Raw genomic sequence first — 27,753 nt, 5'->3', positions numbered from 1 at the left:
CCAAAAGAACAAGGAACTAACCGCCTGAATTCTTTTGTGTCTCCCTTCTCCCTTGTCAAAGAATTCAAAACGACACAGTTTGAGAATTCTTTTGATTCTTCCCATTCCCTAATACAAAAGCGTTCAAAGGTTTAACCGCCTGAGAATTCTTTTGTATCCCCATTCACAAAGTATCAAAGGTGTAACAGCCTAAGATCTTTTTCTTAACACATTGGAGGGTACATCATTTGTGGTACAAGTAGATGGTACATCTACTTGGGTTTGACTGAGAACAAGAGAGGGTACATCTCTTGTGGATCAGTTCTAGTGGAGGGTACATCCACTAGGGTTTCAAAGAGAACAAGGGAAGGTACATCCCTTGTGGATCTTTGCTTGTAAAAGGATTTTTACAAGGTTGAAAGAAATCTCAAGGACCGCAGGTCGCTTGGGGACTAGAGGTAGGCATGGGTTGTTGCCGAACCAGTATAAAAATTCTTGTGTGTTTGTTTCCTTCTTCCCTACTCTTTTACTTTCCGCTGTGCATTTAATTTTTTCTTTTACTTTCTGTTAAGTTTCTCTTCTACTCCATATTCTCTTAACAACAAAAGTAAAAGCCTTAAAAGAGTAATTTTTAATTGGTAAAGTTTTAGGAATAATTAATTCAACCCCCCTCTTAATTATTCTGAGGCCACTCGATCCAACAGTAGATGGTGTACTTCCTTCGCACCCACCTGAGCCATCTCCATTAAGAAGCATGAAGGTCATGATACTGTGGTTGATCCCACCACCTCTTGCCTTGTGTAGCATAGAACTTTGCATTCACTGAAGCTCCAGCTTAATCAACGTGGAACCCTTTGTATTCTGCTATAAGGGGTGGTTTAGACTAACCTATTTTCTAAAAACCACCCCTTGTGGTCTAATCATCAGCATTCCACAAGTTGTTGTACACCTTCATGGGTTGTTCAAAGGGGAACTTCACTCGCAAGCCCTTTAGGTTCTTCAACACCCATATTGGGATGTTATCGTGCAAACCACAATTTGATTTACTATGATGTTATTTTTTTGGTTGATAACAATAATAAAATTTAGATAAGTTGAACCTTATAATTCATCAAGGTCAAACCAGGGTTGCAATCTCAACAAACCTTTACAAAGATACTTATAAATTATCTAGTAAAAAAATTCTTAAAATTGACAGTGAGATTTGAACTTATGTTCTTGTGGAATTTGAGTACAACCCTTATGAACTCTATCACTTTGTTAGTTTATTATGTTATTAAGCATAGTATACTATTGCCATTGACAAGTTGTGGTTTTGTTTACTTTTCTATATGAAAATATAGAGTGGAGTTTTGAGGGGAGTACTTCCATAGTTTGATACATGTTCCATAGCACATAGTATTTGTCATATGCTTTTGTGGGATCAAACCAAAGAAAGATTCTTTGGTCTCTGTCACCCTTGCCTCCAGTGAACACATTTGTTTGCAAAATGTAAGATTCATTGCTCTCTGTCACCCTTGCATCCGGTGAACATGTTTTGAGTTTAGAACCCATATCCATATTGAGGGACAAGAGTTTGTAGTGTTACATTTTGTCCTTTGTGATTCTTAATCTAGTCTTACCCACACGAGAACCACATAACTTAAAAATCATGAGAACAAATGATATTAACCAGATCAATTGTACCATTAGTGATCAATGAATAAAATAGAAGACCTTGGCGTAGGTTTAGTTTGAAACCATTGCTTTCCTCATAACCATACTTTCCATCCATTTTTAAGCCATTTTGCAGAATAATAATGCAGTAACAACCAAGGAAAAAATTGAGTATGTGAAACAATATATAATGATGAACTTGGTTTTACCTCAAATGGAAACATAACAATATTAGGGCTGGTGAAAACCTCTTAGGTCTTCCCTTAACATAAGGTCAATATTAGGGTCCACCACAGTGCTGCCAACATTACCACATGCTTGTTGTTGTTCATTGTATAAGCAGTTTCAATGCCATCCTTGGATAATCTTCATTTGTCTGATACTTGTTCTTTTCTTGTTTGCTAAGATAATACTTTTGTACAGTAGGTTTCTGCATTCTCTTCAAATGAATTATGTTTGACTTGACTAGGTGTACTTATAATTCTTTTGAAAGGGAAAAAAATTAAAGTTTTTGTTTATCTTTTTAGGATTGTTTTTCCCATTAGCTTTTTCAATTTTTCAATATGTTTGGTGAGGAATAATAGTATCATTTTATCCACCTAATGAACCAACCTGGTGGGAGGGGATTAAAACATGTTGGTTATAAAGATAAAACTTTAGGATACAAGACCATACGGGTACTATAATTCAAATCTATTATGACTGACTAATTTGAAGGTCGCTTATACTGGAATTCCTCGCTCTTTTTTATTCAAGGATTGGTGTAATTTACTTGTGGATTACTCCATAAATTCTTGTGTTTCAATGATGAAGTTTTGATGGAATTCATGTTGATATATCTACTTCTATTTCTGTATTGATGTTGACCAATTATATAAATTAAGCAATAAAATTAGTAAATAATTATTAATAAAATTTGAATTATATTCATTCATTACATAAATTACCTTTGTAATCTACTGCATGCAGAGAATCTCAGAGACTTGCAATCACTGTTGACTTGAAAATATACTACAAAGACTTTCAACAGTCGTTTAGGAAGCAAGCAAATTAAGAGGTGAGTGATGTTTTTACAATTTTAAGCCAAATAACACTAAGTCACTGCATCATATAGGATTTATGTATTCTCACTAGTTGCAAACTTCAATTTCTCACATCATAAATGGACCGATGTGGTTCATGGAGAAGACAAAAATGGTTTAGGTTGCATGCACCAACGTATTTTTTAGATATCACTATTCGAAATGCACCAAGTAGAGCGTTTACCTTGCTCTTCCTTAGCTCAGCAAGCATACTTGTGGTCTATTAATCTACATTATTATACAAATGTTGTTGCTGAAGTTAAATCACTTTTCCTCTACTGAAATTCAATTTTCAAGCTGCAAGAACAGATTTATCTAGTGCATCAACTTTGGTGCTCACTTTTGGCCTCATTATGTACCCCATCTTCACGTTTTCACCTTCATGATCATGTCCTCTTTTGTTGGACTTAGAAGCAATAGTATTTTGTTTCCGAAAGGAAGAGTTGGAACTGGAAACATATCATGATACCGATAGCGATCGTGAAACACTACGCGTATTTACCTTCCTTTTGATCCTACCCACAGATCCACGGCCCTTCGTTGAAGATGCAGACAATTTAGAGTTTCCAATTTTGTCATTGGTATGCTTCAAGTTTTTGTCCCCTGATGATGAAGATGAGGGTGAAGACAACTTACGTGCACCAAAAGCCATAATAGGGTCCTGAAATTGAATTTTATGATGCAGGTTCTATGAAATGCAAGATATTGTCGCTGCTAGCTAGTTCAGGTTTGACTTCAACATTTTCATGAGGCTTCAGAGAGGACTCTCTTGCCATGTTCTTTAAACTCTGAAAGCTTTAGCTTTGAGGTTTGTTGACATTGTGTTTTGGAGACAATGGAAGACTTGGAGTGGTAACTTGAACAACATCATGCTCTTTTATCTCATCTACAAGGGAATAAAACAACTTAAATAACTTTTCATCTGTCTTCACAAATTTAGAGCCATCAATTGACTTCAGAAACTTTGTCCCTGTAGGAGAATTGACCAGAATATTAATAATGCTTTGTTGCTTCTTGTCAGTCTATGCATCTGGCATAATAAAACAACCATGTCTGCCCCACTACGACTTATGATCCTTCAACAAATTTTCAGTTAGTTTCATCTCCTTGTTGAGCAGTGGAACTCTAATATCATTATAACTAGGAGCTGGCAGATTTGGGCCATAGCCAACAATGCCATCAATGATATCCTAAAAGCTATTCAGTTTAACAAGGTTGAATGATAAGCCAACTTGATACCAAAAATGACCAATGTACTGATGAACATCTGCCTTAAGAGTTTTGTCACATAACTCTTTAATGTTAGCTTGCCTTAGTTTGTCCTTCTGTCTCTTTCATATTGCAGATGATGGATTTGTACAAAACATATCCATGAGCCTTTTTTTAGCAACATTGTATTTGGCTTTAACATTTGTAGTTGCTACAGTAATTTGAATTTCATCATTACATGACACCTCATAGGCCACATTTGGAATCTCAGAATTTTCTCTCTTCTGTTTCTCTAAAGCAATCTTCAAAAGCTCATCTTTGACTTCCTTTGGACACTTAAATCAGCTTTTAATGTTTCCACACTTCCTTTGGACACTTTTAATGTTTCTCCCTTTGGCTAAAGCAACACCTAGTGACAAAGGTAGGGGGTGAGATTGTCTTTAGTGGGATTGACTTGAGGCACTTTAAAGGTGAACACACTTATGTTCGACTTACTCAAAAGGATTATTGGCGGGTCAATTGTTATTTTTACAACTTTATTCACTTCTGAGTACCTCTTAGCATCAACCATGTCAATATATTGACATTTTTTGTTTTCATCTTTAGATTGAGGTGGGTGATATTCTAATAGCAAACAAGCCAAAAGGTTCTCTTTCAATTCTATTATAGTTGTAGTTTAATCTACATGCCCTATATTTTCATTATTTTTTTTGTAATCATTTTCACATAATGAAAGTGTTTTTGACTGCCAACTTACACCACTGTTTCTACTTCATTTGTTCCACTCCCATAGACATGACTTACAATATAAAATTTGACTTTCCAGGGCTATGTGAGGGTGGTTGTGATGCTATTATTGACTTAGGGACCTCTTTGACTTCCGGAACAACAATACGATCTCACATTATACTTCTATCTTGGTACTTATTTTGTTGGTTCCTTTTTTGTTTGATGTCTCTTTCTTACTAGTTATCGTTTGCAAATAATTTTCACTCAAATTAACCATGCCATTGGAGCAGAAGGATATGGGAGTTATGAATGTATAAACATCATCCATAACTATGGTGATTCAATATGGGAATATATAATTTCTGGGGTCTGTTCTCTATACCTTTCACCCTTATACTCATAGTGATTATCCAAAGCTCTACTGGTATTTTAAGCATTCTTTCTATATCTTCTTATGTCTTCAATTAAAGCCTAAAACTATATGTGAGGACATTGGACTCTGCTCGTATAATAGAACATTTATAACTTTGTACAGTACTTCTCATTTTCCTCTTGTTATTTCTTTTGACAATAATCCCTTTATTTCAATTCTCTTAACCAAAGTTTACCTTTAAACCTACAATCATGTTATTGAAACAACGATGCATAATGAAAGTTGGGGCGAATCACAAAGAAAAAAGAGCCCCTTATGTACTTTTTGCCACATGATTGTCTTTTGGATGCAAGTTCAACTTAAGCAAAAGAATACAAAGGAAAAAAAATATTAAAATATGTCGATGAGGTAATTGTTGTATAATGGATTACATATCAGAAATATCTTTTTTACTTTTGAATTGAGTATTCAATAACTCTTTTTCCTACTAAGGACTAACAAGCTCTTAGTTTTTTCTGTAAAATTTGTGTGAGAATAATGTAGCTCCATATAGAGCTTGTAGACCTTGGATATTCTTCATCAATGTAGTCCTTTGCTTCTTGAAGATTAATGAAAGTGAAATGGAGAAGGAGGAAAGGTGGTTAGAGATGTCATTTCAAGGAGAAGATGAGTCAATAACAAGCTCACCACCATAAGAAACCATGGATAAAAGCTTGAAGGTAGGAGAAAATGAGTGGAGGGAGAGGGAGAGAAGGGAATGAGGTCTGAATTTTGAAGTCTAATTTCTTAAATGATCAAAGTTGTAAAATGCACACACAAGACCTCTATTTATAGCCTAAGTGTCACACAAAATTGGAGGAAAATTTGAATAGAAATTCAAATTTCACTTGAGTTTGAATTTGAATTTGTGGAGCAAAAATTTCACTAATTATGATTAGTAAATTTTAGTTATGATTCAGTCCAATAATCCAAGATTTTCCACTAAGTGTGCTTAGGTGTCATGAGGTATGTAAAACATGAAGGATATGCACAAAGTGTGACCATATGATGTGGCAATGAGGTGTAACAATCAAATGCTCACCTCCCTCTTAGGCTGGTCTGAAATTTAATTGGATTGGGCTTCTCCCAATTCAATTAAATTTCTCTCCCAACACACATATCAAATATTGCACTTAATGCATGTGAAATTACAAAACTACCCCTAATACAAAAACTAGTCTAAGTGCCCTAAAATACAAGAGCTGAAAAATCCTACATTACTAGGGTACTCTAAACTTGTGGGGGTACCCTCCCTACACTATGGAGCCCTAAATACAAGGCCCAAAAAGAAATAATAAAACTCTAATCTAATATGTACAAAGATAAGTGGCCTCATCTTTAGCTCATGGACCCAAAATCTACCCTAAGGCTCATGAGAACCCTAGGGCCTTCTCTTGCATCCCTAGCCCAATCATCTTGGAGTCTCCTAACCATGGCTCTAGTGATAGGTCCCCTCCTTGGGATCCTTGGGAGGATTGCATTAGAGAAGCTCCCCAATCTTGTGGGACAAACATTTATAGACTACAATGATATTGCAAACGTGCCACAAATTACATTCACCATAGGAAACAAATCATTTCCCCTCTCTCCAGAACAAATCTGAGTTTTATGGTCAATTTTTCTAGTCCTCGCATAATTTTTCAGTTGCTTTACATTAGTTTCTTTGCTCTAGAAAAGTGAGCATGCATTATGCAAAATGTATTTACACCAGCTACCTTGTTTATTCTCCCAACTCTATCGATAAAAAGAGCAAAATCAAGTTTTCAAAAGAAAGTAAAGCAAAACCTGACACATACAAAAAACATGCAAGCGACTAGGACAAACTAAGAAACAAGGTACAAATAAATGGGACAGAGAAAGAAAGAAGCACAGATACAATGGATTCACTGGACTATGAAGCAATAACATGTGCCTCTGTTAAAAACATATCTAACAAACTTATTTAAACTCCTCTTAAATGTCCAACATCTACATGCTTCCTTTGCAAGGCTCCATTAGTGCATCCTTTACCCCCTAACCCCAAGTGTTTTACATGTATTTCCAAGTACCTTTATCAATGTTTTCTTCTCAATGTTGATTTCAGTTTCCTCTTAAAATCTTAGATGTAGAACTCGTGACTACTTTTCATGATTCCAATACTATATGTTGAATATTGGGGTGCAATTAGTTTAAAAAATTAATTGCATGCCCATAATGGTTTGATTCCTTAATAGTGACTGATGATAGTTCCATTTATATTTACCCCAAGAGTTTAAGTTTGTGAGATAATTGGTTCATGAAAGGTATACCTTTAATGCTTATTCTTTTGACCTGTGATGTTGTATCTTGAAAAATATTGCATTCACTCCAACATTGCTTTAACTTTATGATATTTATTCAGGCAAGAGGCTGTTGGTGCACTTTGGAATTTTTCATTTAACGATAGAAATGGAGAGGCCATTGTTGTAGCTGGAGGAGTTCAGGCCTTGGTAAGTTTTGTACCATGTAAAGCCAACTTAAGGATGGTCCGGATCAATGATTTTTATGGCGTTCGCTTGCGGTACAATTTTGAAGGGAGGTTCAATCTTGTACGGTTTGTTAAGACAATGCAAAGGGTGGACATTATGTGTGTGCTGAGTGGATCTTTCGATACATGCACTTTCAACTTTCCCTTGTGGATTTCTTTGGTTTCTTAGTATCAATGGTTAATCACATTGTTTGATGATGGTGTAGAGGATTTCTTGTTTGGTTGAAGTATGTTCCTGGCATCTACTTTAGAATAGATAATGGCCCTTTTAAGGTTGTATCTTACTTTAAAAAATTTAGTTCTTTGTCTTCTTAGTCTCTTTGCTTACTCAACAAGTTTTGAATGGTCTTAACCAGAAAAATACTTTTTTTTTACTTTTAGGGTGGAATGCAAGGTTTTACTCAAAATACTGCACATGATCAAGAATGAAAAGTTATTTCAGTCTCAGGGTGGTCCAATCATTCTTTCTCAGGTAGGCAGTTCCTTTCACCTATTTTTTTTTAGCAAAGGAGCATAATAGCTGAAAGTGTTTTTTTGCATGGGAATAAGTTCCTGATTGAAAAGTGAAATGTTGATTTAAAAAAATTATGGAGTGGATCTGGAACTCACAAAATTCATTCTAATAAATCACTACTTAGGATAATTGTATGTTCTTTTTTTTCTCAAATTTTTTTAACATTATGGGTTTGCAATTCAAAATCTTTTCAATTTTGTCACTACAATCATTATTGGGAAGAACATGTTAAATAATGGGCACTACCACACCATGCGAATAAGTTTTTGAAGACAGTGTAGAGTGACCATCGCACATGTCTAAAGAAAAAATTGTGAAGTGGATCTAGAACTCACAAAATTCATGCTAAAAAATCACTAGTTGAAGAAAAAATCTTATAGTTTGTCTCCATTTTTGTTTGAAATTTGTAGATTGAGAATGAGTATGGACCAGAAAGCAGGCAAGTGGGAGTTGTTGGTCATGCATACACAAATTGGGCTGCAAAGATGGCTGTTGGATTGGCCATAGGTGTCCCCTGGGTGATGTGCAAGCAAGATGATGCCCTTGATCCAGTGGTGACCCATGTCAAGTTTTTAGCTCCCTTACTCACTCATTAGATTCATTCGTTACACTATTAATGGGGAATGACATCAATAATAATCCTTTTCTCTTTCTTTAAGTTTATAATCATTAGATTTTTATTAAGGCTCCATCTAATTCTTCTCAATAGATTTCTCTCCAAATAAACCATACAAGCCTAGCCTTTGGACTGAGTCTTGGAATACATGTAATGGATTTTATTGTCATGCATGTTTGGATAAAATTATGTACGAGCACTTATAGGAAAAGAGATGAATTTCCATAAATGAAAATCATTTGATACAATTGATTTTTGTAGTTCTCTCATTTAACTTCCCAAAAAATTAGGTGCATACATTATTTTTGTATGTTGATTGTTTTTAACGCTTGTAATATAATAGGTACAATGAAAAAAAAATATTAAAAAAACCATGTTCTAAGACGGTTATGATGTCAAAACAGTCTTTGAATGAGACTCATTTTAATACGGTTTTGGCATCGTAACCGTCTTTGAATATTCCAGATTCTAAGACGGTTATGTTATCAAAACCGTCTTAGAATGAACGTCATTCAAAGAAGGTTTTGACTTCATAACCATTTTTAAATGTACCACATTCTAAGACGGTTATGAAGTCAAAATCATCTTTGAATGACGTTCATTCTAAGACAGTTTTGATAGCATAATTGTCTTAAAATCTAGAACATTCAAAGGCAGGTTGGGAATCGTTGTCGTAGGTGTAAACAAATTCCACGATGTTACCTATAACGATGGGTAAAAACCGACGTAGAATGCATCAAGGATCGTCGTAAAAATGTCATTTTTTTAGTAGTGTGAGGTTATTCATCAAAATTAGTTACATCATATCAAGCATTAGAAGTACTTAGGGGTGGGTAAGCGAGCCGACCGGCCCGCGTAAGCCCACATTGGCAGGGGACTGGACCAACCCGCCCCACACTCTTACACGGACCTAATAAATTGGTTTGCCCCCGTCTCGCGGACCCCACGGGTCAAACAAGCTGGTCTGTGGGCCTAGTTTTAAAAAAAAAAATACAATTTCAACAAAAATGCAACACAATCAAATTAAATTCAATACAAATGTAAATAAAATCTCAACAATTAGTCAATTACATCAATAAAATAAATAATGTCTTAACAAAAAAAAATCCAAACAATAAATTTAAAATATGAAACTTAAACATCTCCAACAACAAATGATTTTTTAATTGAATGGAAGTAAATGTTGTATCACATATCGTGTATAAATGAGTCTTAAAGTTACACTTGTACTCCAATTAATGTGTGCTACAAAATGATGTTGATACATCTCTTACGGTACATGTTCTTAAGTAATGCTTGAATTATTTTTCAATTAAAATTGAAGTTGTACTTAGTAATTTTTATAATATAAAATTATATTCAAAGATTATTCATATTATCAAGATAAAATTTTATTAGTTCTAATTTAAAAAAATAATACAGATAACACTTAAAAGTTACTCTAGTAAAGAAATTTCATCTAAGTTGTTGTCTTATTTAATATGCATAATAATATCTGATACTTTCGGTTTTTAACTAAAAATATATATTTGGGCTTAATAAGCGGGCTTACAAATCAAATTGCGGACCAAACCTGCACAGTCCACGTGTTAAGTGGGGCGAATCCAAAATACTGCATAACCATAAATTGTTTAAAAAAAATTGGTTCATTACCCGCGTGGACCGCGGATCCTGTGGGTCAGTCCATGGACTCGAACCTACTTACCCAGCCAGGAGTACGGGATGCAAACTACTTATGTAAAATTTCCTTAAGTGAAAGAATACGATTAACTTATTCACTGCTATAACTTAATTATGAAGATAAAAAGCTAAAAAGAATCAAATGAACCAACTAATAAAAGACACTTAAGAGTTTCAAAATTATAAAATACCATCCTTCCACTCACGAGCTCTTTTTGTGTATGGCTCATCCCGTGCATCTAAGTCATATATGTAATTTTGGTCAACAGTGTAAGACTGTAAATAGTGGTCTTCGAAATTTGGTAAGAGAGAAGATATGAAAAAACATAAAGATAAGTACAACCCCAACATAGAAGACAGCTTCCGTGAAATAAGACAATGAAAAAAGTCACGGAGTGCTATTCATGTTTCACGATGTCTGTTTTTTAAATCATTATGTCCTCACGACAAAGGTCTCCCCATCTTTAAGAACTAAGCAAATCGTTATTATCATATGCAAACTTGACCATTTGATTCTTCACATAATTTTTCTTTTCAGAAATTCGACAAGATCTAGAGCAATAATAATTAAAATTATCTTTTTGAAAGTGACCTGAATTTCGTCCTTTTCAAAAGTTGTTAATGATAGCATTTCTTTAATCAATTTGTTGTAATGAAATATATGATCAAGACTTTATATTCAATATTATAAAATATTGATAAATTTTGCCCCCTCTGATACTATTGCAATATACGGAATTATTCATGAAGAGTATTCAGAGAGGGGAAAAAAGAAAGCAACGGGACGTGGGAGATCAGATCACAAGTATGTCTTTATATACGCGGTTGCAAATTTTAATTTTTCTACTGAACTTGGGAAGACAGAGACAAATCAAAATTTATCATCCCAGACCAGACACGTATGGATATGCGCTTATATTTAGATAAGAGTATGTGAATGTATTATCCCAACTGATATTGGGTACTCATATATACTGAAACTTTATCCAAACTGCTTGATTGATAGCTATCAGAAATAAAATGAGTATGCAAACGTACATATGCAGTATAAAAAATTTACACTACTCAGTTGAATTAATTAAAAATTATTGTGGATATAACTTATAATTATTATAAAAATTAATAAATTTATTATACATGTGTTGGTGTGAAATCTGATTAGTCATAATATTAACTAACATTAGTCAATTTTCTTACAGTGATCGTGTCAAGAAAGAAATTATGTTTTTTAATTGAGTGGTTTGTTCTAAAGAGTTATCCAATAATGATGTTTTTAAGGTTTCTAGGCTAAACTACTCCAATAAAAATTACAGTAAAGGAATATAATAAACGACTAAAGTAAAGTGTTGGTAATTAAGTAAAGAAATGTGATTTAAAGGCAATAAGAACAGTAAAGAAAATTGTAAAACTATGCAAGAAAAGGAAAATTTGATTTCCATGCCAAAAGTGGGAGATCCGTTTTACATCCTGATAAGTCCTATTTATAGGAACAAAAAACACTTAGATATCAAATTTGGCTCCGAACCACTATCATAAATCTAGGAGATCATGGTTTACATGTTTCAGCCAACTATCCCTTCTAAACATGGCCTCCTATGTCCCTTAGGCTACACGATCCAAATGATGGGTCTTGTTCAATTGCTTTTGACAATTTTGCCCCTACCTCTTTTGTTAATTAAAATATTCGTTGTTTCATTGACTAATCTTATCAGCCATTAGCTGTTGGTTACCACTTAATCATTGACTAACTATTTTGTTCCCAACAACATGACAATTTATAAAAAAAAATGTGTATGTATGTGTGCACACTCGCGGGAAAATTGATTAAACAAATTGAATTTCTTCAATTAACTTGTAAAAAAAAGAATGAAATGGAGTTATGCATGGGTGTGTGGAATGAAAAATATTTTTGCTGATAAACAAAAACTATTAATATATATTATATAATATTTGAATGATCAAGATTTAAAAAAAATACACATAATTGTTTTAAGTGATAATATGACCACTAACTAACATATAATTTCTACCGTCCATATATGATTGTGTGATACAAGATTAAGTTCCTACTTTAATTGGTGTGATGATTTTAAAAGTCATTCCCATGAATCTAATATTTTTAGAAATAATTTTAAATTAAAATTTCGAGTTAAAACTTTTTCATGAAAGGAAATAAGAATATAAGATTCCTGCGAAGGGAAGATTTATCTTTTTACAATTGTTTCTCTCATTTTGATGAAAAGAAACTGATGATTCTCCTCATTTAGTGTGTCTCTAATGTGACACACTAGTGACAAATCACCATTGAAGTAGAATTATTGTCATCGCTATATGATCAAGCAAACAAGGAGAAGAAAGAAAAAAGATTGTGTGGTGTCTCCTCCCTTAGCCTCATAAGGTTTTGTTTATGTGTTTGGCCATTCTTTTTTTCTTTGTTATGAAATGTAAGTGAAGTAATTCTTAGTGAGTTAGTGAAGTATGTGTTAATGAATCAAATTTTTAATGTAAGTGGTGTTGTTGCCTATTAGTGCCAGCGGAATCAAATTGTTGAAATTAGGAGATTTGTTAACATGTTTGTGACATCCTAATCAAATGTTGATTATTTGAAGTTCAAATGTAAAATTGAAGTTTAACAAGTCTTATTCTAAGTCAAAAATCATACATTATAAAATCGTGAAGATAAAAAACGTATAAAAAAATTTGTATGAACGAAAAATGTATTTTAAGTATTTTATAGGAATCAAAAATATATTTTGATCATAAATGTTATTATTATTATTATTCCCATAAATTCTAATGGAAATAGTAATAATCAAATGTTGATTATTTGAAGTTCAAATAAAGGATCCAACTTGACAATATCTTATTCCAAGCAAAAAAAAATCATACATTATAAAATTGTGAAGATGAAAAACAGAATTTTTTTTACAGGAACAAAAAGCATACTTTAAGTACTTTACAAAGACAAAAACATATTTTGAATTGGCTTTAAATATATTATTACTATTCCCGTAAATTTTAATGGCATATATATATATATATATATATTATAATCAAGCATCTATATAGTCATCATTAACATTATAATTCATCTGCTCACCAAAATTAAAAATTAAAAACACAACTAATAATCCAACTAGTGCAGGCTGAGTCTTAAAACATGCCAAAATTGTTAAAAACCAAATACTGTGACAAATTAGAGACAAAAACACTGATGCAATAATTACTGCATTTTTTCTTTTGTAAGACTACTAGTAGTGTTGAGGGTTGTGGGAACTGGGAAATATCCTTTCAACCATCAACTTAACCCCATCTAAACATTGAATTCAGTTTCCCAACTCAGTAACAACTCATGGCTAATTAACTAGTACTGTATATTTCTGTTTCTCGTTCTTCATGCTGGTATCCTAATATTACATACCCCACTATATTATTACGCATGATATATATGTATATCATCACTGCCTGTTTCACTAATTCAAAATCCTGGCTGGAGTACATTTGTTTTAGCTAAACTTTGTACCTAGACAGATTCAAAAACGTGTGTCACGCAGATTTACAAACTTTGTACCTATATTTTCTTTGAAGATTTACGAATTCGAAAAAGGAAAAGACAGATTTACAAACGTGTGTCACGCAGATAAGCAAAAAAGTGGTCGAAGGAATTTGGGGTTTTTTTTGGTGAATACATATTCTCTCTCTTACATTTTCTCACTCTACCTTGTAATTTAATTTTTAATATATACTACTTAAGATATTCTCTCCTTTTTGTTTTTTTAATTTAAAATATTATAAAATATAAATATTATATTATATAATTTTTTAATTGATTTTAAAATTACTTATTTATTATATTAAATTTTATAATTTTGTTTTTTATTTTTTTAAAGAAAAAATATACAGATAAAGAAAAAAAATTGGATAAAATTAGAGTATAATTTTTTAGTTACTTTATATGTACTTCTGTCGTTAATTAAAAAAATAAGAACATTAGTTAATAGTATTAAAATAAACTAAAAAACACAGTAAAAAAAAATTGATACATCTATCTTATATAATAGACATAAAATTTCAAAGAATAGTAACTGCTATATTGAAAATATTTTTAAAAATATATTAAAAATATCTTTAAAAATATTTTTTTTAAAAAGAAAAGATTAAAATATCCAAAAGATGCTGATAACGGCTAAATATGAGCTATTTTTTATAATAAAAATATATTAAAAATATCTTTAAAGATATTTAATTAGCAATTATTTTTTGTTGTCACCCGAACCAACGTGACAAGATTATGAACGAGATCAATGGGGTCCTAATCCAAGGAGAAAGAGGACGGCAAAGAGTCTGTCCGTTTCAACTCGCATTTTTACTAAGATGGACAAGAAAAAAATGGACGGGAAAGTAGAAAAAAATGTGAAATTTACAGGGTCATAACAGAAACAATTGTCCTAACATATCTCCATCTTAAGTTTTTCTTTACCCAAATGTAATTGTTTAAGTATTTTATTGATAATGCAATATAATGTTCTTCTATAAATAAGTTGTTAAACAAAAAGTCTTCTCATTTTTAATTAAATTTAATGACATAAACAAACTAATTATATTTAGTAATATAATTATATTAAAAATAATTATATTAGAAAATTCAAATTTTAAATAAAAATATTCACCTAAAAAATATGTTAAGTAAATTAAATAATAAAACAAAAATAATCATATTTAATAATATCATTTTCTTTAAAAAAAATTAAAAAACAAAATTATAAAATTTAATTTAATAAATAAGTAATTTTAAAACTAATTAAAAAATTATATAATATAATATTTATATTTTATAATATTTTAAATTAAATAAAAAACAAAAAGTAGAGAGAAAGTCCTGAATAGTGTATATTAAAATTAAATTATAAAGTAGTGTAGATCGGAGAAAAAACAGAAAAGAAAAAGTGTATTTACGTAAAAATAAAAAACTGAATTTAGGTTTTGGATCGAGTGAAATAATGAGAAGAAAAAAACTGTAACCTTTGATTTTCCTCATGTGTGGATCAAGTGACATTTTTAAAGAGAAAATGATTTTTTTTTTCTTTCACAAAGAGATATTAAGAAGGAAATGGAAAAATAAAAGTAATAATTGTAATAAAAATAGAAAAAGATTAAGACATGCGTAAAACTAAGATTTTTTAACCTAATTCTGATAAAAATAGAAAAAGATTAAGACATGCATTAAACTTAGATTTTTTAACCTAATTCTGTTATTTGAAAAACAATGTTAACAGTTTTATGCATATTTTCGTTTACTTGATGCACTTTTATTTGTTTTTTTTTTTTCGTTAAGATTGTGACAACATTTTTGTTTCGGAAAACATACATAATTATAGTGTCACGGACATGAAAGATATTGCTTGCCGGTGGTATCGATCCGGACCACGTACGATTCACGAACACCAGTGTCATGTGTACGTGTAATCAATCACGTCACAATTATATACCACCAAAAACTAAAGGCAATTGGGGCGAGTTATGCTTTTTGTTCTTCCTTTTTAGGTTTTATATTTATATTAGCCCATTGCATGTGCTGTGTTTGCCTTTAATTGGTTAGTTATCTACTGGTTAACTGTGTATAATGGAGCTTACGTATATGTGCATAGAGTTATGATAATCATCTGCAGTTGAGGTAGAAATAAGAGAAAATTCGAAGAAAAAAAGAAAATAAATAAATATAATAAGTGATGTAATTTAAAAGTAGAGAGAGATAGAAAAAAATGAAAATGATATAAAATAATAATATAAACATATATTTATAACCGTTTTTCATATAAAAATAATGAGTTATATTATTTATGTGTTAAACTTTTACGCATAAAGAAAGTGAAGTGCTTGATAAGTTAAGTGATGTAATTAACACAAATAAGGAAAAATATATATACATTTTCAGTTAGTCTTGCTTGGGCCACCACTGTCCCTCCACATAAAAAATGTGGTTATATAATTATGGTATGCAAATAATATCATTTAATTAAGTGTGTAACATAAAAAAAACAAGTTATTTTAGTTTTACTTATTTTTCCCTTTTTAATAAATTCTTTAAGTTGTTTTTTTTAAGTCTTTGTATTGGAAATAATAACATTTTTTTCTCCTTATAGATAAAATATTAAAATATTATTTATTAGTTTTTCTATAATGTTTTTACATTTGCAATCAAAAAAACGTTATTAGTCTTTTTTATATTGATTTTATTTTATTTTAACTAATTTAATAATTGAAAGTTACTTTCTTTACTAACCTTTAATTTTACGGTTTACCAACGACCAAGCTTACAAACACTATCAACATAAAGATTAATAGTTGGAATTTTGGGACACACCAACAAAAAAATAATCTCTCTCTATCATTGTTTTCCATATATATTTGCTTTTACCCTTTTCTTCTCAACAATATTTATGAGACTCTAACGTGTCGTATTTCTACCCTTAAGCGTATGAGTTCAGACACATTATTAATAAATCTTAGAAAGTAAATCCGTTATTGAATTGATCTGCCTAATTTCGCATTTAACACAGTAATTCCAATACCCACATACTTCTTCTCTTTTCAACATCTTGTACACTTCCTAAATTATGAAAGACTGAACTATGGAATGGACGGTGTGGCATCAATCAAGTGTGAATACATCCACATGGGTTAATTTGCAAGTACAATATACTAGTGAACATAACTACAACGGTTGACAAAATGAATCAAATTAAGTGAGAGGCATATAACCTTATCATTGAATGGCCGCGTAGAAGAATAGTCAATCCAATATAATCAAGTAACGTATTCAAACTGGATATAGAGGGTTGATATCGTAGTCAACCATGATCTTAAGGCTTGATCCAATGTTTTGGCTTTATATATTTGTTTTTAGTCACATCTATGTTCTAGCATTTGGCAACATGAAATTTTCCCTTCTGGAAACTTGGGGGTTGATAGATTAATTGCTCTTTTAATTTTTAGTTAATTGTCGACCAAAGACTTTTTTGTGAAATGAATTTTAGCTATTCATGGATCTCTTATCTAGTCCATCCGTTGAATATATGCGGGGAAGTATAAATTGAACTTTTCAAAACTTATGTGAAGCTTTTAGAGTTTATGTTAGTGTAAATATATTATGATATTGGTGACGGTTTATGTCGATCATCATCTACAAATAGATTGTTGTAGCTGGCAAGGATTTCGTATATATCATTGCATACTCAACATCTTTGAATTTCAAAGCAATTTGGTAATGGTTGTCAATATGAAATAATTTTTCTTTCCACTAATATCTAATCATTATGACGTCTAGCGTGAGATTATTTTTGTCAAAAAACGATGGCCATTATTGTTCTAATTTAATTTCACTTGTTTTATAAGGTTACCCTTTAATCTGATCTTGACAGTCCAATGTCTTGGCTTAAACAAGGCATTAGAATCGAATTCGGGATAAAGGATAGATAATACTAAAAAAACTCAAGCATTCCACAGTTTGGAAAATGTCCTTGATCTTAGCCAAAGTGGTCCAAGAATGGTAAAATGTGATTCAATTTGTGTAAAACTGTAATGCCAATAAATTTTCTTTGATTGTCTTCCACGAGGATAGGATTAATTTTTAAAAAGTTTCACGTCACTTTCGAAATTTTTTCCATAATTAATTCATCTGCCTTTTTATCTTTCCATCGTTAATTTCTATAGATCAATAACAACGTCTTGCTATGCCTGAAATTAAACCAACAAGATATATATTAAGTAGTAGCTAGCGTACGTCAAAGTAAAAATCATTTCCTTTTGGTTGCTCCTGCAGACTTTGGCAATTGGGAGATAAATTGGACCAAAGTTCTGGCATTTACATCTCTATTCAATGAACGTGCCTTTTATATCAACTTTGTGAGGCTCAAATCAATGTTTTCAATTCTGATAGCAACTGCGAAAACGATACCTTTGCCTTTTTTCTACGATGCACGCACGCTCTACAGTACTGTGATGGTTTGGGTTTGTTTAGAAGTGTACCATCTGGGTTTATTTTTTACTCTTTTTTTTTATAAATTACAAATATTTTCTTTTTCCGGAAATAATCTTGCTTGAATCAAAAACTGCTATGGGATGATGAGCTGAACCTCCAAACATTTAATATTATCCAAAATTCAAATTCAAGACTTTGAATTAAACTAGAATAACTTTACTCCTGTATATGGTATCGATTTAGATAAAGGAGAAAAGAATAATCAAATTTTGATGGCACCTAATTGTCTTAGTATCCTGTACAATTAGAAGACAAATAAAAAGAAAAGGTAGAAACGGTGAAATAAAATAAATGATATGATGGGAAAAAATTGCAAGAATAACTAAAAGAAATACTTCTTTTTCCTAACGTACGTACGTCCTCCTCTTGAGAATATATATATATATATATATATATATTCACATTCGCCATTCGCAACCATTGAGCTGTGTGATTCTATTAATTACGTGATATCCTATGGATTATAGATTAATTTAGAATAATATATATCAACTTTAAAAATAAAGAAAAATGTTTTTTAGACAACTCGTGTTGTTTAGACCTTGAGAGAGAGAAAAAAAAGATAAAAGATAAATGATTTATTTGATTAATGATATAGTGTGATAAGAAGAAAAAAATATAAAAAAAGAATTATTGATTGAGTTTGAAACTTTTGATGATAAAATATAAGCACTAAAAAGTAAAGTAGTATTTTGTTATTCTTATACAAATATTTTATGTTTTATTCTTATAATTTTTTTATCAAAAATTTTGCATTTACACTATTACTAGATAAGTTCCGTGTGTAGGACAGGTGAATTATAAAGATGAAAATTTGTTATATATATATATATATATATATATATATATATATATATATATATATATATATATATATATATATATATATATATATATATATATATATTATAATATGTTGATAATTTCTTTAATTATCTTTGTTGTTAAAAATAATATAAAAGTAATTAAAAGTTATACATCCTTTTATGCTTGTCAGTTATTAATGTGAATATCTTAATTATAAACTTTTAATTTTGTTAACATCCTCTTATGTATGATTCATGTTTAAGTTATTTCAATAAATTTTTATTTTTTTTATTATTTGAAAAGTTTGTTTGAATATTTTTCGATAAATATATTTTTTAAGTAATTTATAATATTTTTAGATTTTTTAAAACACTAACTTCTAATTTTTAATTTTTATATTATTTTTAAAATTTTCTATATTCCAACTAGCTTCTAACTCTTTAATTTTGATAACATGCTTTTATGTACGATATTCATAGGTGAATATTGGGATAAATTGTTTGCATGTTATTTTCGATGACGTCCCTTTTAATGTCTATTAGTCACACTTTGCCGATATTCATATGTTAATTAATTAATTGATTGAAAATGTTTCTTTATTATTTATTATTTTTTATATTTACTGTTTATACATAAATGATAATTAAAAATATATTTATTATTTCCTTTTGTTTTATTGTTTTAATATACTTATAATTACTAAAACGTTCCTTAAACTTTTGGAGGTAGTGTATATTACTTTATATAATAAAATTTATGTGGTCATAGTTGTTTTTAAATATCTCTTATTAGATTTTCACATTATTGTTATTATTATTATTATTATTTTGAATAATTAAAAAAATCAGGAAATCTGTTTATTTTATTAAAAAATCATTTTTAAATACTTATTCAAAGATAAATTTGAAATAATGTTATAAATACTTCTTACAAAATCAAGTTTGAACAGAAATAGTCAACTCTTTAGTTCTAAGTGTTCCCTTTCAACCCATTTTATATACACAATAATAAAATTATATTTTTTTCTTACATACCTTTTATCACACTTTACAACTCATCATTCTCTCCATCTCTTTCAATCATATTTTTTTTTTATGTCAATCATCTTTTTCTTTTGTTTTATTTTTTAATTATAAAATATATCATACAAATAAAATCTCCCTAATAATTAATTAGAGTGAAAGTTGTCCAACTTTATCTTCAAGTTGCCACTTTTCAACAGATCGAGGAAGCTTTAATAGTGTCCATATATATGTTTAAAAATTATACAAGATTAATTTTAATAGAATTAATTAGGACATATAAAATTAAATATACATTTAAAGTAATATAAATCATAATTTTATATTAAAAGAAAAAAAATTAAGACCTTGATCACCATTTTTAATTTAACAATTAGGCCATGTTTGATTTCTTTCTCATTTTTCTTAAAAAAACTACTTTTTATAAAATATTTTAATGTTATTTTCCCATCAATTTTTTTTATCGAAAATAAGTGTTGGAAGTTGTTTACAAAATATGTACTTTAAAATTAAACCAAAAAAAAAAAGAACGAACTTCTTATTCTGTGTTATAATTCAAGGGTGTAAATTATTTCGAATGGTGCCTTTTGTGAGTGAGACCTGAGTTCAGTAGCACTTTTTTTTTAAAACCAAAATCATTTTTTAAAAAAAAAGGAATCACAAACACCCCAACAGTGTTTGAAAATAGAAATCAAACCGTCCATAATAATCTCTAACTGTTCTGATAAGTGATAAGAATTCACGAATAAAGAAAATTTGAAGTTTCAACAAATGTACAATAGGGCAAAAATAGGCTGTAATAACTTGCAAAGTGCGCAGTGAAGTTTTCTCACTTTTGTGATGATAACTTGCAAAGTGCGCAGATGCCATCACTATCTGATACCAACACACCCTACAACCGAATGGCCCTGTGGTTCGCCCCCGAGGAAACTTTAATTAGCTGACGTGGCAACAAACCTGGGTCCACATGTCGGCCACGACGCACCACCCCTGGCCCACGTGTCTCCTCAATAAGCTACACTGTTGGAAACACACACAATCCTTTGTCTCAATAAGTTCCACTTAGGTACTGTTTGCTCCAGCCAACCATGACGTAGTCGAGTGTGTGGCATGTTTCATACTCATTTATTTTCCCCTTCTAGCACCACTCTATAAATACCTTCATTTCGCAACTTTTCTACATCCATACTCATCCACTTTCTTACACTGTGCCTTAACTTCACAGGTACAACAATAGAACTAGAGTTAGCTACCTAGCCTAATTCACAAACACATCCCTCTACCCAGTAGCTTTCTTTTTGTACCATGGCAATTGCTAATTGTGATGATAAGAACGCAAAAGCTTTGCAGTTCATTGAGGATATGACCCAAAACACTGACAGTGTCCAAAAGAGGGTCCTTGCTGAGATTCTGAGCCAAAACGCCAAGACCGAATACCTGAAACGGTTTGAGCTGAATGCAGCCACAGACCGTGACACTTTCAAGTCCAAGGTACCTGTCGTTTCATACGATGATTTGAAGCATGATATCCAACGCATTGCTAATGGTGACCGCTCTCCTATCCTATGCGCTCATCCAATTTCCGAGTTTCTCACCAGGTACGTTTTTTTTCTTTCTTTTTTTTTTTTTTTTGCATTACACAGTCGTAAAATGTATTTAATAATGACCAATTTAAATTGGAGTAAGCGAGCAATTTTTAATATTGTTCTGCAATTGGAAATTTTACCTTGCTAACCAGCATTAACCTTTAATACTGATTTACAGCTGACCTTTATAAGTTATACAAATTTCCTAAAGTAAAATGTCAATCTTGATCCAATAATAGTATCATGGGATTTATATAATTTCTTTAATTAGTCTGGTATATATTTTTATAAATATAATAATGTTTGAATAGATGTGAATTAACTAGTTACCCTTAAACTTCAGTTCTGGAACATCTGCTGGGGAGAGAAAATTGATGCCAACAATTCGTCAAGAGATGGACCGTCGTCAATTACTTTACAGCCTTCTGATGCCTGTGATGAACCAGTATGTTTCCCCTACTTCGTCAATTGCCCTAAGATAAATATAATTATGTAACTTTTTTTGTTTGGTGTTTATATATAATTAATTAACTAATTCATGTGCATGTTGTTACGTTACACAGATACGTGCCTGATTTGGATAAGGGTAAGGCTCTACTCTTCTTGTTCATCAAAGCCGAGACAAAGACTCCGAGTGGGTTAGTGGCACGTCCAGTGCTAACTAGCCTCTACAAGAGCGACCAATTCAAGAACAGACCCTACGATCCATTCAACGTGTACACAAGCCCAGACGAAGCAATCCTCTGCCCCGATTCCTTCCAAAGCATGTACACCCAAATGCTGTGCGGCCTCATCATGCGCCACCAAGTCCTCAGAGTCGGAGCCGTTTTCGCCTCGGGCCTTCTCCGAGCCATCCGCTTCCTCCAGCTCAATTGGGCTGAACTAGCCCACGACATCTCCACCGGAACCCTAAACCCCAAAATCTCCGACCTTGCCATCAAACAACGCATGACCCAAATCCTCACACCAAATCCAGAACTCGCTGATTTCATTGTGAAAGAATGCTCGGGAGAAAACTGGGACCGCATAATCACAAGAATCTGGCCAAACACAAAGTATCTGGACGTGATTGTGACCGGTGCCATGGCGCAGTATATTCCGACCCTCGATTATTACAGCGGAGGCCTACCTAAAGCTTGCACCATGTACGCCTCATCCGAGTGTTACTTTGGGCTTAACCTAAACCCTATTTGCACCCCCTCTGACGTGTCCTACACCATCATGCCAAACATGGGTTACTTCGAGTTCCTTCCCCACGAAGAAGATTTATCTTCTAGCTCTTCAAGCTCCACCTTGTCACGTGACTCGCTCGACCTTGCAGATCTTGAACTCGGAAAATCCTACGAGCTCATCGTCACCACGTACTCCGGTCTGTGCCGTTACCGCGTAGGCGACATTCTCCAAGTCACGGGGTTCCACAACACCGCCCCACATTTCAGCTTCGTGAGGAGAAAAAACGTGCTTCTGAGCATCGACTCCGACAAGACCGACGAAGCGGAGTTACAGAACGCCGTCGAGAACGCCTCCGTGCTGCTGAGGGAGTTCAAGACGAGCGTGGCGGAGTACACGAGCTTCGCCGACACGAAGTCGATCCCGGGGCACTACGTGATTTACTGGGAACATCTATCTCTATTCTTTTTATAAAAGAAATAAAAAAAAAATTGACCTTTACACATTATTTTTATATAATATTTTACACTAATTATATTGATGCTGTATGGACTACGGTAGTTATCTAATATCATATATATATATATATATATATATATATATATATATATATATATATATATATATACCGGTAACTAGTGCAAAATGATATAAAAAACTGATCAGGTACACATCATCAGGTGAAGAAATGTGTAAAGATATTTCCATTATTTATACAAATTATTTTTCTCGATCTGTATTTATTTCGATTGCAATATTATTGATCTTATCTCATATTTTCTCTATTTTCTTATTTCTCTTATTTATAAAAAAGATGTACAATTATAATATCTCATAACTGATTATTGTGGTCGATAAATTTTATTGTTTTGACTCCTATGCACTCACCTCTCTTTTGAAAAAAGAGACCAACTTACCTTTTCTTCGTTCTTTATTTTACTTTTCTTTTATAAAAATGAAAAAGTGTAAAAGGGCATATATGATGCATAAACATATAAAGTTAAGAGATGACGTTGAAAGCTCATAAGATAGAAACAATTCATTTTTTGGATTGGGAAGGTTTGAATTTGAAGTTATTTCGGTCTACATGCTTTAGGGTATGCTTGATTTAAAATTACAAAGGTATATTTGCTAATTTTAATGCAACATTGCATATTTCAATGCATATATTCCTTCTGATCTTAAATATAAAAAAAATAAAATACAATTTTTTCCTTAAATATAAAAAAAATCAACTAATTTTATCTTATTTAATGTTATTGTCTCTAAAATATTCTTCATTTAATTGAGGTGCTAATTTCAATGACTTTCTTATCCTTGATACCAAGTTCTAATGACGGTTAAGTTGGAAAAATTTACTCCCTCCATCTCTAATTATAAGACCATTTCAATTAATTCACATATCTTACAAAAAGAAGTTAATTTAGTTAATCACACTAAATTTATCAATTATTTGTATTATCATTAAAAAATCATAATTTTCTTATATCTTTATCAACTTAATTATTTTTTATTAATGTTTGGAGAGAAAATAATTAAGTGTATGTATCAAAAAAATAATTAATGAATCTAGAAATTAGAAAAATGTCTTATAAAAAGGGACAAACAATTTTCTAAAAAGGGATTTATAATTAGGGACAGAGAGATTAATTTTTAATTGAAATTATTACAATTAATTGTAATTAACTAACTTTCTTAGTTATTTTACCATATTTTTTTTATATTTGAGACCAAAGAAATTAATAAGAGAAAAATTACTACTTTGAAAGTAAAAGTACTTTTAAGCTCTCCTAACTTCAATCAAAATATGCACTTATACAAGGACAAATTATTATATGCTACAAAGTAAAAGTACTTTTAAGTCTTTATGGTTTTTCTCAGTTTTTAAGTAATATCTAATTTAACTTTTTAATTTATCAGTAACAATTAATAAAATTTGATTATATTTGGTCATGGGTTAGAGATCATGGTGCCCTCTAACTTATTGAGTTAGAGACTGATTTCACTTGTAGTGTGTGGGGGTGGCAACAATGATGAAGACGACAGTTATGGCAATGGAGGTGGTGGTGATTGACACCAGTGATGATGGTGATAACGGCGATCATGGTGGTGGCTGCAACAGTTGACATGGTGGTGGCAACAATGACAACGAATGTATGGCGACAACGGTGATGGCGGTTGACGACGATGGTAGTGGCAGTTGATGACGATGGTGATTATGGTGGTGACTACAACGATTGTTATGGTGGCAGCAACTACAATCATGATGGGTGATGTGGGTTGATTGAGATACTTTATGAAGTGATAATTGAGATCTTTATAGATTTGATGATATATTAGAGTTTAATTTGAATTATAATTATTTTAATCTCAATCATCTATTATTTTTAATCTTGATATGATAATTGTTATTTATTGTTCTCATGTTCTCACATAAAATAGTATCCTCACCGGAATTGTATTCTCTCTCTCTCTCTCTCTCTCTCTCTATATATATATATATATATATATATATGAGAATTCTCATCTTATGAAAAATAAGAATGATCAATCTCAACTGTTAAATTAAAATCAAAGATTAAGATCAAAATAAAAATCAAATATCTTAAAGATTTAATTTATATCATCCTAAAATATTTCAAACCTATCACCACCATCGTCATGACCGTTTATGTAACAACTGTCTTGGCCGCCACTACAACCACCAACAGTCGCCGCCACCACCAAGATTGTTGTCATCGTTACTTCCACCACCACAATCGTGATCGCTGCCTATGGTGGTGTCGGCAGCAATAGCAGAGATCATGTTGATGGCAACAAAGGTGGTCATGGTAGCGATCACAGTGGTGGTGGTGATTGTTGTGGTGACGATCTTGACATAAATTAATTTTTTTTAAAAAGGACATAAATTAAATCTTTAAGATATTTGATTTCTTGTTTGGTAAATCTTTTAGAAATTTTACCATTAAATAAAGTTTTAATTTGAATTTAAAATTTTTTAATCTTGATCTTTCATTTTAATCTAACAAATGAGATTAGTCATTTTCATTTTCACATAAGATGATCATTCTCATATGATACACACTACTTAAAAAAGATAATTTTACGACGCACATTCTCAGATGTTTTAAGAAATCATCTTAGAATGTACAATGGTGGCATTTTTGTAAATAAAGTGGAAAAAACAACAACGGTTTTCAGTGATAACCGTCATCGTTTTACACTCCCTTAATTACGTAATTGCCACCATGTTCTAAGACAAATCCCTATGTACCTCATTCGTAATACATATTCCATTGTGCTCTCCGTCAACCAATGTCTGTTGTGCCCTCCACCGTCAACTCTACAGTCACTGTCATTGGTTCCCTCCGTCATCGTCGCGTCGCACGCTGCCTTACAGGTAAGTACTGTTATTTTTCCATCTTTCTTCGTTGTTGTTTTGTACCTTGAGATGCTAGCTTGGGGATTTTCTTTTAAGTGTCTAATAAATCTCATTATGATAATCATTTCATCGTATTAGCTGCTATTGAAGTATCAACTGGTTACCAAAGTCTCACTGTAAAGCGAATAAGAGGTGTCTTTCTTACAAAGTCCATTTGTTTACCCTTTTTTATAAATATATTAATAGTATTAATTCATAATTATACTGTATTTGTTATTTTCATGTGTATGTGCTTGTGTGAAGTAGCTATAGGTAGGGACATGATTTTCCATCGTTGCTTTGTTGGTCATATGATGCACCTTCCAAATCCCAATTGTTGCCTCCTTTATTAGTATGTAGTTAAAGACGAACAAAAATGAACATAGGGGATTACATAAGAGTGTCCTAAAATGAAATGGAATAGGGTTTTGATCAAAAGTATGCTTGTACGTTAAAATACAAACTGATTGGGGGGTTAGATAGCTTGTTGGAGCCATGTTGTCCATGTCTAGTGAAACCAAAATGGGAATTCGCCAATTCGACAACCTGAATATTTTTTTTTAAATGCCATGCTTTAAGTACTGACCGAACTTCTATCCCAGCTAGCCTAGTGCAGAAATACCGTTGCCTTTGTTATAGGGAGATAATTATACTTTATAATGAAAAGTGATACCACTAGGTCTACTACTAAAGATCCAACCCTATGTCCTTATCATCTCCATTTTTTTATTCACCTGAAATTGCCCCACCCATCAAAGCTCGTTGATTCTTCTTATTTCAAATTTTGTCAGCTCCATTCATGATTTTTGGATTTCTCTGTCTAGCTCTAATTCTCTTCTCCAGTTTTCAAAAGACTCCATCTTTTATTGAACCATGAGATCCTAGTATCGTGGGAGGAGCTCTAATACCAATTAATAGAGTCCAATGAAAATTAGAATTTACTACTCCAAGTATTTGTGAGACCTAATCCCACCCTCTCAATCTTTTCTCCGTGTCTAAAACTGATTGTGTATACCTTATCATACTTTTTCATCTCTCCATCTCTAAGTAACTAACAAATCGAGGCCAGCTCACATTTTGTTCGGGCTCTGTAGAAGCTCTAGAACATTTCTATCTTAAGTTTTTTAATTTTGTTAGTTTGAGAGTAAGGAATCCATGATTGATCTTTGTAACTAAGGTTTATCTCTTTTACTATATTAAAATGGGTAGTTCTTATCAACACACTATTAAAAGAACCTTACATATAAATATTCCTTTAATGTTTCAATTTTAAAAACAAGAAAAGCCCCTACAGGAAAATTTTTGGGGAGGATTTAAGAATGT

The 27,753-nt window shown here is 31.6% G+C and overlaps 1 protein-coding gene across 1 annotated transcript; it reads left to right on the top strand.

Annotated features, from left to right (window-relative positions):
• The first annotated feature begins 21,450 nt into the window (after positions 1-21,450).
• On the top strand, positions 21,451-23,518 carry LOC114392997 (indole-3-acetic acid-amido synthetase GH3.2-like). Its single transcript, XM_028354253.1, has 3 exons — positions 21,451-21,851; positions 22,183-22,284; positions 22,403-23,518. The coding sequence occupies exons 1-3, from the start codon at positions 21,559-21,561 to the stop codon at positions 23,481-23,483; spliced, it is 1,476 nt and encodes a 491-aa protein (XP_028210054.1). The 5' UTR covers positions 21,451-21,558; the 3' UTR covers positions 23,484-23,518.
• The last annotated feature ends 4,235 nt before the right edge of the window (positions 23,519-27,753 follow it).

Source organism: Glycine soja, chromosome 17, assembly GCF_004193775.1.
Source record: "Glycine soja cultivar W05 chromosome 17, ASM419377v2, whole genome shotgun sequence".
Lineage (NCBI taxonomy): Eukaryota > Viridiplantae > Streptophyta > Magnoliopsida > Fabales > Fabaceae > Glycine > Glycine soja.
Note: the sequence above shows the minus strand (reverse complement) of the source record. Positions and strands in the feature narration are given on the sequence as shown.